The sequence below is a fragment of the Neolamprologus brichardi genome, chromosome 5, assembly GCF_056152115.1.
Source record: "Neolamprologus brichardi isolate AB-2024 chromosome 5, ASM5615211v1, whole genome shotgun sequence".
Taxonomy (NCBI): domain Eukaryota; kingdom Metazoa; phylum Chordata; class Actinopteri; order Cichliformes; family Cichlidae; genus Neolamprologus; species Neolamprologus brichardi.
In genome coordinates this window covers 27,553,233-27,566,811 of record NC_142108.1, presented here as the reverse complement: position 1 = coordinate 27,566,811, position 13,579 = coordinate 27,553,233, and the positions used below count along the sequence as shown (strand labels likewise).

The 13,579-nt window shown below is 40.1% G+C and overlaps 1 protein-coding gene across 8 annotated transcripts in view; it reads left to right on the top strand.

The window, feature by feature from the left end:
* The first annotated feature begins 607 nt into the window (after positions 1 to 607).
* LOC102786312 (transcriptional enhancer factor TEF-5-like) overlaps positions 608 to 13,579 on the top strand; it is a 28,864-nt gene continuing 15,892 nt past the window's right edge. For 7 of the 8 annotated variants that reach the window (XM_006782832.2, XM_006782831.2, XM_006782830.2 and 4 more), the window contains exons 1-3: positions 608 to 785; positions 1,132 to 1,277; positions 13,129 to 13,383. In XM_006782832.2, coding sequence (XP_006782895.1) covers positions 13,260 to 13,383 — 124 coding nt within the window. In that variant the 5' untranslated portion in view covers positions 608 to 785; positions 1,132 to 1,277; positions 13,129 to 13,259. Of the gene's footprint in view, positions 786 to 1,131; positions 1,278 to 13,128; positions 13,384 to 13,579 lie in introns of those variants that run through there. The other variant, XM_087840959.1, reaches the window with a different exon arrangement.

Here is a 13,579-nt window from a genome sequence, read left to right as displayed (position 1 = left end):
TGCATACCCATCGCTTGTGGTCACCCCTTGGGGATGAGCCAGCAGGTGAAAATACCTCCAACATATAAATCCCATTTATTCAGTAGTGATTAGTAGTGATGTAATTTGTTGTGATCTTCTCTGTTCTGTTTATATTTATATACTATACCATATCTTTTTATCACTAATATTTTGGATAGGATAATATTTCCACATGTAACTAACTGCACAAGTTTCCATTTTAAACCCTATATATTATTATTTAGAAAATTTTAAAAATTGCATTGAGGTTTTGAAACATTAAATATTCCATGTTTCTTTAAAGTTATTAAAAGTAATACAACATAATATTAATAATGTTTTAGAAAGATTCATTTAAATACTGTTCCAGTGTTTTTATATAAACCCACGGAGTCTTTTATGTAAATGGCCTTTATATATTTCTTACCTTTGACATATTTCTGCGAGTGTATGTACTGCCAGACTGGTTTTTCGGACAAGAGGTTCCAATCAGCGTTCAGGGATTTTGTGGGCGGGGCCTGCGGTGAAGTCACTACCCCCCCTCCAAAAGCTTGTTGATTGACGCGCACCAATGGCTCCTCCTTGAAAGTCTTTTTTTTCCCTCCCCCTTCGTTTTCCAGTGTAGTGAGTTGATTTCATACCAAAGTCATACTTAACATTCCACTTATACTGTCAAACCTCTGAGAAATATTAAGGAAAACAACAGCGCGCCAAAATATAACAAAGTTACTGAATTGACCAGTTTCCCCCACTGAGGAGAATAAGCTGACTGCAAGAATAAAAAGGTAAGTCTTCCACAAATGTTCCCTCTTTCTGTCCACAGCCTTTTTTCTGGGGAGTTTTTTCATGCCGCTTGTCTCGGTGAAGTTTTCAGATCATTGTCATTTTTTACATTTTTCCGCGGAGCTCCCTGCGTTGGGAGGGAAGAAAACATTTGCAGTTTGATACTCTATTGTGTTTGACTTTCCCAGTGTGCATGGATATCTTTGACAGCCTATGTGCAATCATATTTCCACCGGTAGCCCGCTCATTGGCACATACTTTTACCTAAAAGAGAAAAAAAAAAGAAAAAGGTTTTCTCGTTTGACAGAAGGAAATGGGAAAAACATGTTTGTTTTTTGTCTCGGACAGTTCATACCTGGATCCAACTCTTCCAGCGTTGCTCCTCAAGAAGAATCCAACAGTTTTACAGACAAGCACGGAGAGAGACGATTTGGACGAAAACGTTTTAGAGGAATACACAACATCAGCGTGATTTGGACCTCTGCATCACTAAGGTAAGACAGCTTCTTGATTAGGAAGCGAGGTTAAATAAATTCTGGAGGTCTTGTTGATGCTTCCTACATGGAATTACAAATACAGAGTAGTTTTCTTGATAACGCCTAAACAAACCAAGATTATCTCATATAAAAGTGTGTGTGTGTGTGTGTGTCAGCTCAGCTACGTCTGCTTTCGCTTTAGCTCTTGCCGGGCAGACTGTGAACAACATTGCAGTATGTTAATACATTTTTAAGACTAAATTTAAATCAAGCATTTTCTTCATCAAAACACTCACAAATTAATATGAACGATTTTTAAATGGTTTGCATTGAATCAAAGTTTTAGATTAGAAAACCAAAGCTTTTTTTCACTCACATCTGGAATTACACCTTAAAGAAAAATCTAAATTCATTTATGTACATGCACATTGAGGTGTACAAGAGTATGCAGTGTAAACCACAGAATAAAAGTTGTTATAGAAAGTATCTGTCTATCTATTTAACTATCTATCTATCTATGTAGTTCTTTGTTCTTGACTTTGTCAAACGTGGCATGTGATGATACACTGCAAAGTCCTTCTAAGTACATAATTCATAGGTGAGGATTTGAGATGCATGGATACGTAGCGAGCTAATTGTATAATTATATGAGTGCCACCTCAGGCTACACCTGCTATACAACTGTTAGTAGAGACCTAGGCGAAAATAATATGTGTCCGTTTTGACAGAGCCAAACGTTGGCACCTCCTTTATCCTAAGTTTGCGCGGTCATATGAACTGCACAGTTAAATCACTGACAGTCAACACGTTTGACTCAACGGCAGAATGCGGTCTGTCAGGTTGGTCGCTGTTAGCAGAATAACCTGTTAACGTCTGTTACTGTTTTCCCCAGCAACATTTCCTAAAATTCAAGGCAGAAGGAAAGCCTTTCTCTTTTTTTTCTTCTTTCACATCATTGTCTTTCATAAACACAGTTGTAAATTAAAGTATGACATTGATTTGGTGTAGCCCTTTAAGCCCAATCTAAAGCCTTTTAAAGCAGAAGGATAATCGGCTATCAAATAGGGTGGCTCTTTTCTTGCTGCCACGTTAGGTCATGGTTGAGAAGCCAGATCTCCAGTTTGGGGCCTGCTTAAGACCTACATGTGGAAATGTTCTGAAATGAAACACCAACATGAACAACCAAACAATGTGCCCTTGGTAAATGAGACACGCCAAGATGCCTAATAATAGATTTTGATGCTGATGGGTAAATCTGGAGAGGATTAAGCATTCTGCTGTTCCGTCAGATTCTCTTTCATTGTTTTCATGCAGCCTGAATACATCAGGCCTCCCACTGTACAATGTGGTCTTTTTTTTTTCCTTGAACATACTTTATATTTCTTAGCCATTGCGGATTCAGTATTTACACTTTGTACTTGTGTAGGAGTTAAATTAGGGGAAAGTTTTATAGCTTCACCATGTCACGGAGGTCAATTAGATTACTTGTGGTAGTATCCCCTAAATGTGGCTGTTTTCTCTCCTTTTTTCATCCCCAGCTGTGTTCCTTCGGGCTGTTTATTAGAGGGAAGAGTTAATGAGCATGTGCTCTCTTCATTAGGGTAACAAATCAATCCCCTTATGTTTTTGATTTTTCTTTTTAAATATGCTTAATCAGAAACTGCAGCTACTATAGGTATTTCACATTATTTGCGGTGTAGGGCTAATTCCAGTGGTGAAGTGCATCCTGTGTTTGCGCTGCAGAGAGTTTACTTTGGATGCAGGTCTGTTGACCGTTTGTCAGTAGCAGCTTCACCCGTTTGTGTCAAACCCACAGAAGACCAGCTAATGAGCTTTTGCCCATTTGTGCAGACATTGGTCGCTTTTTAGCACCAATTTCAGAAGTTCTCGTCCAAATGGTGGACACTTTTGCCTCTGTCAACCCAGACCTGAACAAATACCACTTATGTCTGTGCGGCGAGGACACAAAGAGAAAAGCCTGCAGCTCTCAGCAGAAAGGCATTAATGATGATCTGGATTACAATATGCAGTTTGACACTGTCAGCTAGTAACGGCTGGACTGAGCTACTTGTTGGAGTCATAGAGCCAAAAAAGAAAGTGTAAAAATCTTTCAAAATAGAATTCACTTTGAAAGTCCTCAGTAATGCAATTTATCAATATTTTATTCACATTAATTCACTGCACATGTTTACATATCCTCCAAACTATGAGGTTTGAACAGATAAGCTTTCTGGCCTCCTCTTCAGACCACTGAGGGGAGGAGCTGGGGAGTGGCTGAGAACAGAATACTCTTTGTGTCAGTTGTCCCCAAGTTGCCAAAGGTTTTAGTTGTTCTTCCTCTGGCAACCAAGTGTTAGCAATGTTCCACATTTCTTTACTCGAAAGAAGAACTCAGAAAGAAATGTTATTTATGACAATGTCTGTCTCCTCTCCAGCCTCCATTATAAATAACAGGAGGCTTACTCCTGCACTGCTTCATAAAGTGTCTGTCTGTGTGTGTGTGTGTGTGTGTGTGTGGCCTGTGTCGCACTGGAGCTCCAGTGACCCAAGGGCACTCATGTGAAACTCCTTTAATCCCTCTGCTCAGTGTTTTGGGTTGGGGGATGATCTCCCTCTGCAGCACAGTTCATTTTAGTTGCTCCTAATATAAAACATCACAGGTGTAGTCGTTTTTAGGCTGATTAGACTTTTGTCTTCAACAGAAGAACAAGTTTAACCTTTGGGTGTGCTTTTTATGTAAGATTGGAGGTTTATTTTCCTCGTGATACAGCTCGTATACAGCTCTGATCACAGCCGTGGCTGCTTTTAAATGCCTTGTGCCACGATTTATACGGTTGCATGAATTATTGGCTGGTGCATTCGGCTGCAAAGTTATGCATGTCTTAAAGGTTTCACAGATTATGGCTTTAAACCGCTCCTCTCACCACAAAATGACCAATTCAGGCTAGAATGGCTTCTCTGCAACGTTCCCCAGAAAATTTCCGATTAAAATGCTGATTCAGGCTGTAAAGAAAAAAAAAAAAAGTAAAAGCTCTCTGGCTTTCTGGCCCTGCTTTGTGTCAGTCTTTCCCTTTTCAGCTGGATTAGGCTTAAATCTCTGAACATGTCACAGTTCAAGGTAGACTAAATAGCCAGCAGCATCCAGTGTTAAAATAGAACAACAAATGAATGAATCGGGCCTTATGTTCATTCTGTGCCTTGACGTGTGATACTCATTTATCCGCCTTAGACTCTGTGACTCATAGGAAACCAGCCACCTCTTTTTGCCTCCATACAGCATGTTAGTCAGTTTCCATGCTATGTGAAATGATTAAAAGAAAGCAATAAATAATAGTCATTTCTCTTCATTTTCATGGTGTAAATAATCGAGGAATGTGTGCCAGACTCTTCCAGCTCAGATCGCTTTCTTTTCTTCGTGCAAGATGTTATTCTGAGCCTTGTGTTTTTTTCCTCGGGCAGGCAGCTGGTATCAAACTGCAAATGTCTGACTTGACAGAGTGTGCATGTGGTACATGTGTGTTCATGTGTTTGTCTTAGCTTTTCCCCCTGCCTTTCTTTCTGTCTCTTGCCGTGTGAGCTGTTGGCCGTCCAGCCCTCCTCTCACTCTCAGCTCTGATTGTTTCCTGAGTGCCTTGCCAGATAGGAAGTAGGAGGAAGTTATTGGAGGAGCTGGAGAGAATTTATTAGGGCCAAACACAGACGCAGAAGGGAGAGGGGAAGGTGGTGACTCTGATTTTTTTTTTTTTTTCCTTTTTTTTTGGAAGATGGGGCTCGTGCTTTCATGAGTCTTAGAAAGGCAGCGGTGCCTTCAGCAAACGCAGAGAGCACACAGCCTGACACTTGTGCCAGCTCATCACCTTAGATTTATCTCCTAAATGAAAGAGCAGTGCTGCAGTTAAACATGTGCATATGTGTGTTCTGTGTCAGGAGGAATAAGGCCATGTTTCTAGCTCTTGTCAGAGAGCAGCTTTCCTGGCCCGGAACCTAAAATGTTTTCTTTATCTGTAATCTGACCTTAGAGAGCAGCTGCTCCTTCTGCCGCCAAGACCTGTTGTTTCCCCTGTTAAATGTGTGTGTGTGTTTGTGAGACTGTTGGTGTGTGTGGTGGGGGTCTCACTTTGAACGAGAGCACTGACCCTACAGCTGTGAGCACCCTTCAACCTTAACAAGATGTGTGCTTCTCTAATGTGGAGGAGTTTGGGTCTGTGATTTGTAACTGTGTATACACGAGGCTTTAAGTTCAGTGGAGGTGTGTTTTACTCCCAGCTAAGCGGGGGGGGCTTATGTCTGCCAGTAGGGGCCTGTTCTTTGCCAACAAGTGTCCCAACTCTTACAGCAACTAAACAAAGACTTCATTTATAACGACAGGAACAAATCTTGTAGTGTACAGATGGAAGAATATACAATCCGACTGTGAGCAATGACAGAGAGACATGCAAACACAACAGGCTTGATGGATCAACAGTGGAAGAGACAGATTTGAAGGAAATCTGTTAACAATCTGCTTTGGGACATGAGTCAGTAGAACTGAGTCATGGGGTGTACAGAGATGTGAACAGATGAAGGAAGCTGATCCTTTCATGGTGCTTTGTTTGTGCTTTATCTGAAAAAAACAATAATAATACAAACGATATGCACCACCCCAAGTGGCCAAATGAATCTGATGTACTAACATTACAGCCAAAATAGGTTTTTGCATCCTGGTATTCAGCTAGTGAGCTTTATAAATAACTTGATTCTATAAAAAATTATGGCTGACACACTGAAACAAAATCCTAAAGCAAATGTGCGTGTTGCATTACATACACCTTCATTTTGATAAGGCATGTAGAATTTTTTGTTTAAAAAAATAAAAGGAAAACACCTGTAAAGATATATTGCAAATATATCTAATGGCTGTGTCAGATATCTTGTTTATAACCTTGGCTCCAATGTGTCTTCTACTGTTTCAGTCCTGTGGACCAGGTTCAACTTTTTAATAGTTGCTGTTAAAGGCTTAAATACCACAATGGCAAAAAAGGATGATTTCTGTACCAACGTATTAGAGATCACAGAATTCATTTTATATTTACTTCAGGTGTTTTTAAAATGTTTAAATGAGTTACATTTACAAGGTTGTGTTTTCTACCTTAAATTCAGAGTAGGAGTAACCAGAGTAGTTTGATGGTTTTATTTTTAAAGCTACTAGTGTATTACTATGATCCATCCTGTCTGGTCTTTACTGCTTTAAAAAAAGCAGTAAAGAAATCAAGAATTTATTTTTATAACGTTTTTTTTTCCTTCAATTTTCAACAGAAAATGTATTTGCTGCATTGACTTCATTCTCCATCTAAGCCTTGTTACTGGCATTCTACACAGCCAGAAACTGCAAGAAAAACAAATGTATTAATCAAAAGTGATGAATTTGTCAACAGTTCTCATGGAAAAAAAAAATTTTTCACAGCGTGTGCAAATAACTCATAAACAGAGAAGCCGTGCAGGTTCAATGGAACCAAAACGGATTCAAATGGAGTCAAACATTATGCTCGTCACATCGACAGCAGAAGGTTGAGGGAAAATTTCTTCCTGCTCTGCTAAACCATGACATGCTCCCTCGGATTTAACAAGTACTGTCATTGTGAAATGGGCACTTGTAATTGGTCGGGGGGGCATTTAGTTTCATTTTTATTGAAATAATTATTTTGAAAATAGAAAATAGAACCTAGTAAAATACTTATTATGGGCTGTCAGGATGGGTCCATTGTTGAAGTCGGTGGGCCCAGGACTCTTAGGCTGACCCACAATGCTGTAGACTGTTTAGAAAAGATGCATATAGCCCTCTGTCACATCCCTAACTTTAGCAGAAAACAAAGAAAAAAAAAGATTTGGCTCCTGTACTGCTGTGAAGAAGGGTTGGCTAGTCAGACCGAAATATTTTTTTGTATATGGCTATAAACAAGTAATTTCCATGACTGAATGTTAGCATAGGGGTCTATGGAGTCTGATGATCTTTAGGAGCCAGCCTCAAGTGGCCGTTAGAAGAACTGAAGCTGTTGGCTTCATTCTTATAAGTTGTGGTTTTGTTTTTTGGGAGGCCTTTCTGTGACACATGTAACCTGGGCGTTGAAATAATAGTTTCCCTTATTGCTATACAGCAGAAGCTTAACTGAAATGGCACCCCCTAACAGCAGCAGCCTCCTCTAGCAGGAGAACACACCTTGCAGTGTGGCAGGAGCAGCTCAAGGAAAGCAATAAAGTGCCTTTTACCAGGCCTCTATATTCTCAGATCCCAATCCAGTAAGCATCTGCATGTTGCACAAACCCGATCCATGGAGGTACCACTTGCACCTACTTCTGTCCTAGTACCAGTAACTGCAGGACTATCATCAAAAGGTCCTACATCGATAATAGGTCAGAGCTATTTGGGTGGCAAGCTCGCCATTTTAATATCATGGCCTAATTAACATTTTACTTAACCTCTTAAGCCCCAACGCCCCCTGATACGGGGGCAAAAAGCAGTAGATCAGGTAGGCTTGGGGCTTAAGAGGTTAAGAATGAATCAATTGTGTTGTGTTAGACAAAAATGAGACGGTGGTCACTTTCATGAGTAAACCATAGTATGAAATATAAATCTTATAAGGGTGATTTCTGTTTCTTTTCCATTCAGCTTAGACAATTGTGACACACATTTGCTGACATTTTATAGCACAATTGAGAAACTGTTATGGAACTGATACTGATAATAACCAGCAGCTCCCATGTACAAAACTGTGTGTAAGACTTTTAGATCTTTTGCCAGATGGAAACACTTATTTTTAATGTGTCCTGGTTGGATGACACACTGCTCTCATATTTTACATAAAAATCAGGGACACACCTCCCCTTCCTCTGTCTGGGAGTCAGGCCATGGGACTCTGAGACCAACATGCTACAGAATTCCAATGTGCAGCAGGAATGTAAATAACACTGCAAAGCTATGTGGCTCGCACAGTCACTGAAACAGCACCATTCATGCACCAGAATCCCTCTACCCATTTTCCCAGTCCTGTACCCAGCGATCACATTACATTCTGTTTTCAGCAATCGGCTTATCTTTGCTCCGGCTCCATCTACGAACTGACCGGAGTTTGTTGGCACTGCTGTGAGTTTACCTTCTTCTGAGACAGGGCTGTGTGTGGTAAAATGTACCAATGAATTCCAGAAATTCTACTGAGTCACTCTCAGCTGGCTTGCTTGAGGAAAGTTGTCAACATAGCCTTAATCAGGAAAGGGAATCCATAAGTCACACAGAATGGAGGAAATCACTTACAAACACCTACAGGCCGGAAAACAGATTCTGTTTCTTTCAGTAAAAATGAAATAGGTGTCTTGGCATTCAGCAGTTGGTAGGATAACATTTAGTCAAACAGAAAAGGCAGAGCTGAAACATTTTATATGTTGTCTGTTATTCCTCAAATTTATCTTCCACTGAACATGATATCATCTTGGGTCTCTCAAATGGACCAACCAGATGGGTTTCTACTTACGCAGCGGAATTCCAAGACTACAGTGAGGCAAGACCTTGAGTCAAACTTTCTCTGTCATGTCTGATTTTTATGGCCTGACGGCAACATCTCCTCTCGAGTCCAGCGGTGGGAAAAGAACATCTGTCGAACCTCGAAGACGTTTAAGGCCAGACAGGATGGATCATAGTAATACATTTTAGCAGAGACTAAACATCCCACCGTGAGAGCCATGTGAGCCCACTGAGCTAGGACAGCAGTGTAAGTACCACAAGGGCACAGTATGTGTCCAATAGCTTACAAGTGCAAAGTTAAGCTTTAAGGCTGTGTTTGGTGTGCAAAACCAGAATGTCATTAACTTTAATTTGTATTTAATTTCAAGCCCAAAACATTAAGGATATTCCTTTTTAAATCTCATGTAAGAGGAAAATTCGAGTAGAGAATGAGAAACTGAGGATTTTCTGTCACCTTTGCTTCACAAGTACTTATTGCTCATTCAGTTAATGCCACTCAACATCAGTCAACTGATTTATTTTTTCTATCAACACTGAGGACTGTTTGTATTTTAATCATTGCAAGTTGTTACTATGCTGTGGAGTTTCTCACCCAAACTGGCTCGAAGGGACATTACAGTGCATTGGTGAGAGATCTTCTAATTTAATCAGTATGTTAATTACAACTGCTTTACTGGTATTTTGGGAGCAAATCATGTTGGACAACTAAATCCCAAACCTCCTCATCCTGACTCATTTAATTGGCGCTCTCTACAAGTATGAAACTAGCTGTTGCGTTTGAGTCCATAAGACTGTCCGTCCAACATTTATCATGATGTCGGGGCCATTGTCCTGACTTAAATCCTGTGACTCCACTCGGAGATGTATTGAAAAATTGCTCCACTGACAATGCCCTCCCTCTAGTCTGAGCTCTGAGCGTCACAAAGTGGGAGCGTGTTCACTGCTGATGTTGCATTCCAGCTGGAACAATCCCACTGTTTTCCAGACTCCAAAGTGGACGCCTAAATTGGACCCCCCTTCCCCCCTCCAAAGTCCCCCCCTAGTCCCCCCCCCCCCCCCAAATACACACCCCTTTCCCCCCTCTGCTCTCAAACCTACCATCCAAACCACCCACCCACTCCTCCTCCCATACATGCATCCCCTGGTCTCCTGTCCTTATTTGGGTAAAGACGTTCTGAGTGCTCGTTGGAGGGGAGGGAGGGGAGGGCGCTGGGTTGACACAAGGGAGGCAGGAGGAGAAACAGTGAGCACTCGCAGCCCTTTCTTAATAAGGACATGTCTGGAATTCAGGCCCCTCTCTTAGTGAAGAGCCTCTCTTTTGCAGCACCTCACTCGAACACGCTCTTGTGAGCACTTGGAGCTCCATTGAGGTCGTCGGATCTGATGTTACATTGAGCGCTGTTTGCGGCTCTTCGCTGCTCACAGTGCAGAGGAGGTTCGCAGTGTTTTCTCTGCTATAATTGGAGATAAACAACAGAGCAGCCACCTCTCCCTCCACGCCTCCTTAACTGTGCCATCAGCCTATGATTACGGTCTCGGCTTTACTGAGGCAGTTACCCCGCAGCACCTGCGCACACATTAATGACATACTTTGAAAGACATCTTCACACCAAGCTATATGACCACCATATGCTATACTTGAGATTGAGATAGACGTGTATTGAAGATTACATTATTGTTTATAAAAGTAGACGTTTTGTGCTGGTTTAGTTTTTAATTTGTTCCAATGCGGACAGCGTGACAACAAAGTAAAAATCACACTGGCAAAACTCTTGTGGTTGTTTCAGTCTGCTCACACATTTTATGGTTTTAGCTTCTAAAATGTAAAGATGTGATGCTAGAATATGCCATGTATTATAGTAGATTGGTTATTTTAGGGTTTTGAGATGTTGCTGAAATAAAACATTGCACTTGAAATCATCACATTTTGCTGTTGGAAACCATAACAAGCATTTCCCAATGTCTTAATTTATCTGCCCACATGACATTGTAGGCCCAAACTTTTTTTTTTATTGTTGGTTTGTTTCTTTAGCAGTGCAAAATGTAAGAAGTTAAAACCAGATTTTTTTTCTTTTCTACATAAGTAATTAAATGGCAATTCATAGTTTATGAAATGGTTTTACACAAGTCAGTGCAGGGCTTTCTAATTGTTTACTTGAACACATTTTTGATTCTTATTTATCGGTAAAGTATCACAATTTTCCCCCCCCACAAATTGGCTAGATAGATTATAATTAAACTAACCCCAACTCTAGCAGTCACTGGGAGCAGTCCAGCCCAGTGATTCGTGAGGACTGAGATCATTTGAGCTGTTGATGAGTGCTCAGTTTCAGTGTTGAGTTTTAACACCGTGACCCTGTCTCAAAGGGTCCACCGTAACCAGGACCCTCTCAGCTAAAATTAGCAGCTTGACTTGTGGATATTTCTCAAACTCTCGCTTTGGTTCAGTGTCATCCATAAAATGAATGTTGCATGTTGCTTGTGGTAGTATTTCACTGTAGGAACAGTATTGCCATACTCTATTCACCTTTGATCTTTTGTAATTCCTTTTAAATGATGATGGGAAGGGAATGAAAGCATCGCTAATCCTTCGCCTCTGCTTTTCACCATCAGACATTTTGTTATAGCTACAGTAATTGTAAAGTGTGTGTGTTGTTCTACGTACTGATGAAAAGCATGGAAAAAGAAAGCCTAGGAGAGATTCCTGTGCTCATGAATACATTATAGTGTATGTGTAGTATTTTTTTTTTTTTTACATTTATATTTAAGTTTCTTCTTGTTAAAAGGAAATTTATTCTCTCTTGTCTCATCAAGTTCCTCGTAGTGTGTTGTACCGTTGTTTCCATTTGTGAAGTTGTAGATTCTTTACCTTGCACTATAGAGAGGATGTTATAAATGTCTTGGCTGTAAAACTGCCATTACAAACAGGGGTTTTATTCACTATTGTTACTAATTTATATTTTCACCTGAGAATAGAAATGTTATGGGTTGATTTTTATGCTATTATCATATCCTGCATTTCTAAACCTCGTAAAATAATGGTCAGTAATGGAAAAAAAGAACTGGCTGGGTCTGTATTTATCCATTATACTTTATTTTTGTCAGTATCTGCAGAAATGCTGAAGCAGAAACATAAGCATCCTGGGAGGATAATGGTTACCTCATAGACTTCCATTTTAGAAACAATACAATGCTGAAAAGGCAGCTTGAAAAATACTTAAGAGCCATGCCTGCAGTCAGCCATAAGCCAACCACACTGGAACACAGTTCCCAGACCACAAGAATTTTTTGAGGCCAGCGCTGATTAGTGAGGTCTTTAAACTTCGTTTTATGGAATATCTTGAATTCATTTGGCCATTTCAGAGACATAAAATCAAGGAAATTATCATAATGATTACGGGTTGCATTGTTTATTCTTGCAAATTTAATGACTGCAATAAAAAAAACGTCAAAGAAGGTAGTGGCTGTATAGATGAACAACATTCCTCTTTCAAGGAGATCTTCTTTGCTTAAGTCAAATGTTTCCAGTTGTGAGGATTTCTAAGACAAAAAAGACAAATTTGAGATTTGAGTCAAATTTGAGTTGTCTTAGATATAACTGAATTGATTGAGTTTTACTAGATATCTCCTCAAGGTTATCTGGTGTCTGTTCATAGAAAGCATCAAGTCAAAATAAATTTTTTTTGAAGCTCAGCAGTGTTGCTTCATAAACTCTAAGAACAATGTAAGACACTTGTTCACTCCTGATCCATTTGCCTGCTGCTTAGCACATATCACAGCGTGTCCATCAAATTCATGAAACTCCCCCATCCAGTTAAAGCAGTACTTCCACAAACCGACCTCTGTACAAAAATAAGACAATTTTATGTTGGACATTTTATGTGTGTTGCCAGATAATGTCACATGTCCTGTACCTTGGCTTAATTTGGACATTTAAGTGTAAAGCTGGGACCAGCATGGATGCCATAGTGTAAACAATGGCTTTGATCTTGATAAAAGATCAAACTTCTACTATGGCAACATCTGTAAATTCTACTAGGTGAGGTTTTACTGGAGAAAAAATATATAATAAATATTATTATAATAGTAATAGGAACTAAAGTGAAACATTGTGCTTCACTGATTTGTTTTATATTCTTTTTTGGCAACAAATAAGGGTTAAATTATGGCTTTGGCAAAACAGACAATACTTTTTCAATGAGCGTTTCCAAATAATGCTGGACTGACGATAAACTGTTTCTACATTTCCTCAGACCCTTTAACTTGCTGTTTGGGTGGAAAAACACTGTTTGTTGGGTTGTGTTCTGGTGATGATCATAAAAATTGTGATCAGTATGGGACTTTTAAACATGTTTATGCAACTGTATTCAACAGATCACCTACAGATCCTTTAATACCGGGGCTCAGGGTTGGGCCCAGGTGGAGCCGCCACAATTGCGTCCAACGAGTGGAGCGCCAACGGTAGCCCAGAAGATGGGCTGGACGGGGACAATGAAGACAAGACCATGGACGGGGATGCCGAGGGTGTGTGGTCCCCAGACATTGAGCAGAGCTTCCAGGAGGCCCTCGCAATCTACCCTCCCTGTGGAAGGAGGAAAATCATCTTGTCAGATGAGGGAAAGATGTATGGTGAGTTCACTGGATAACTGCCAGAGTAACAAAAGAACAACAATTACATGGAAATCCACTCCATAATGAATGCACGAAAATGAGAGAAACATTCATTCCACAGAGACTTGTGGCTAAAAGAAAACAAACACTGGCAATACTTTCCTGAAAAGAAATGAAAAAAATACTTTTTTTCTTTTTGCGCTCAAAACTTTGC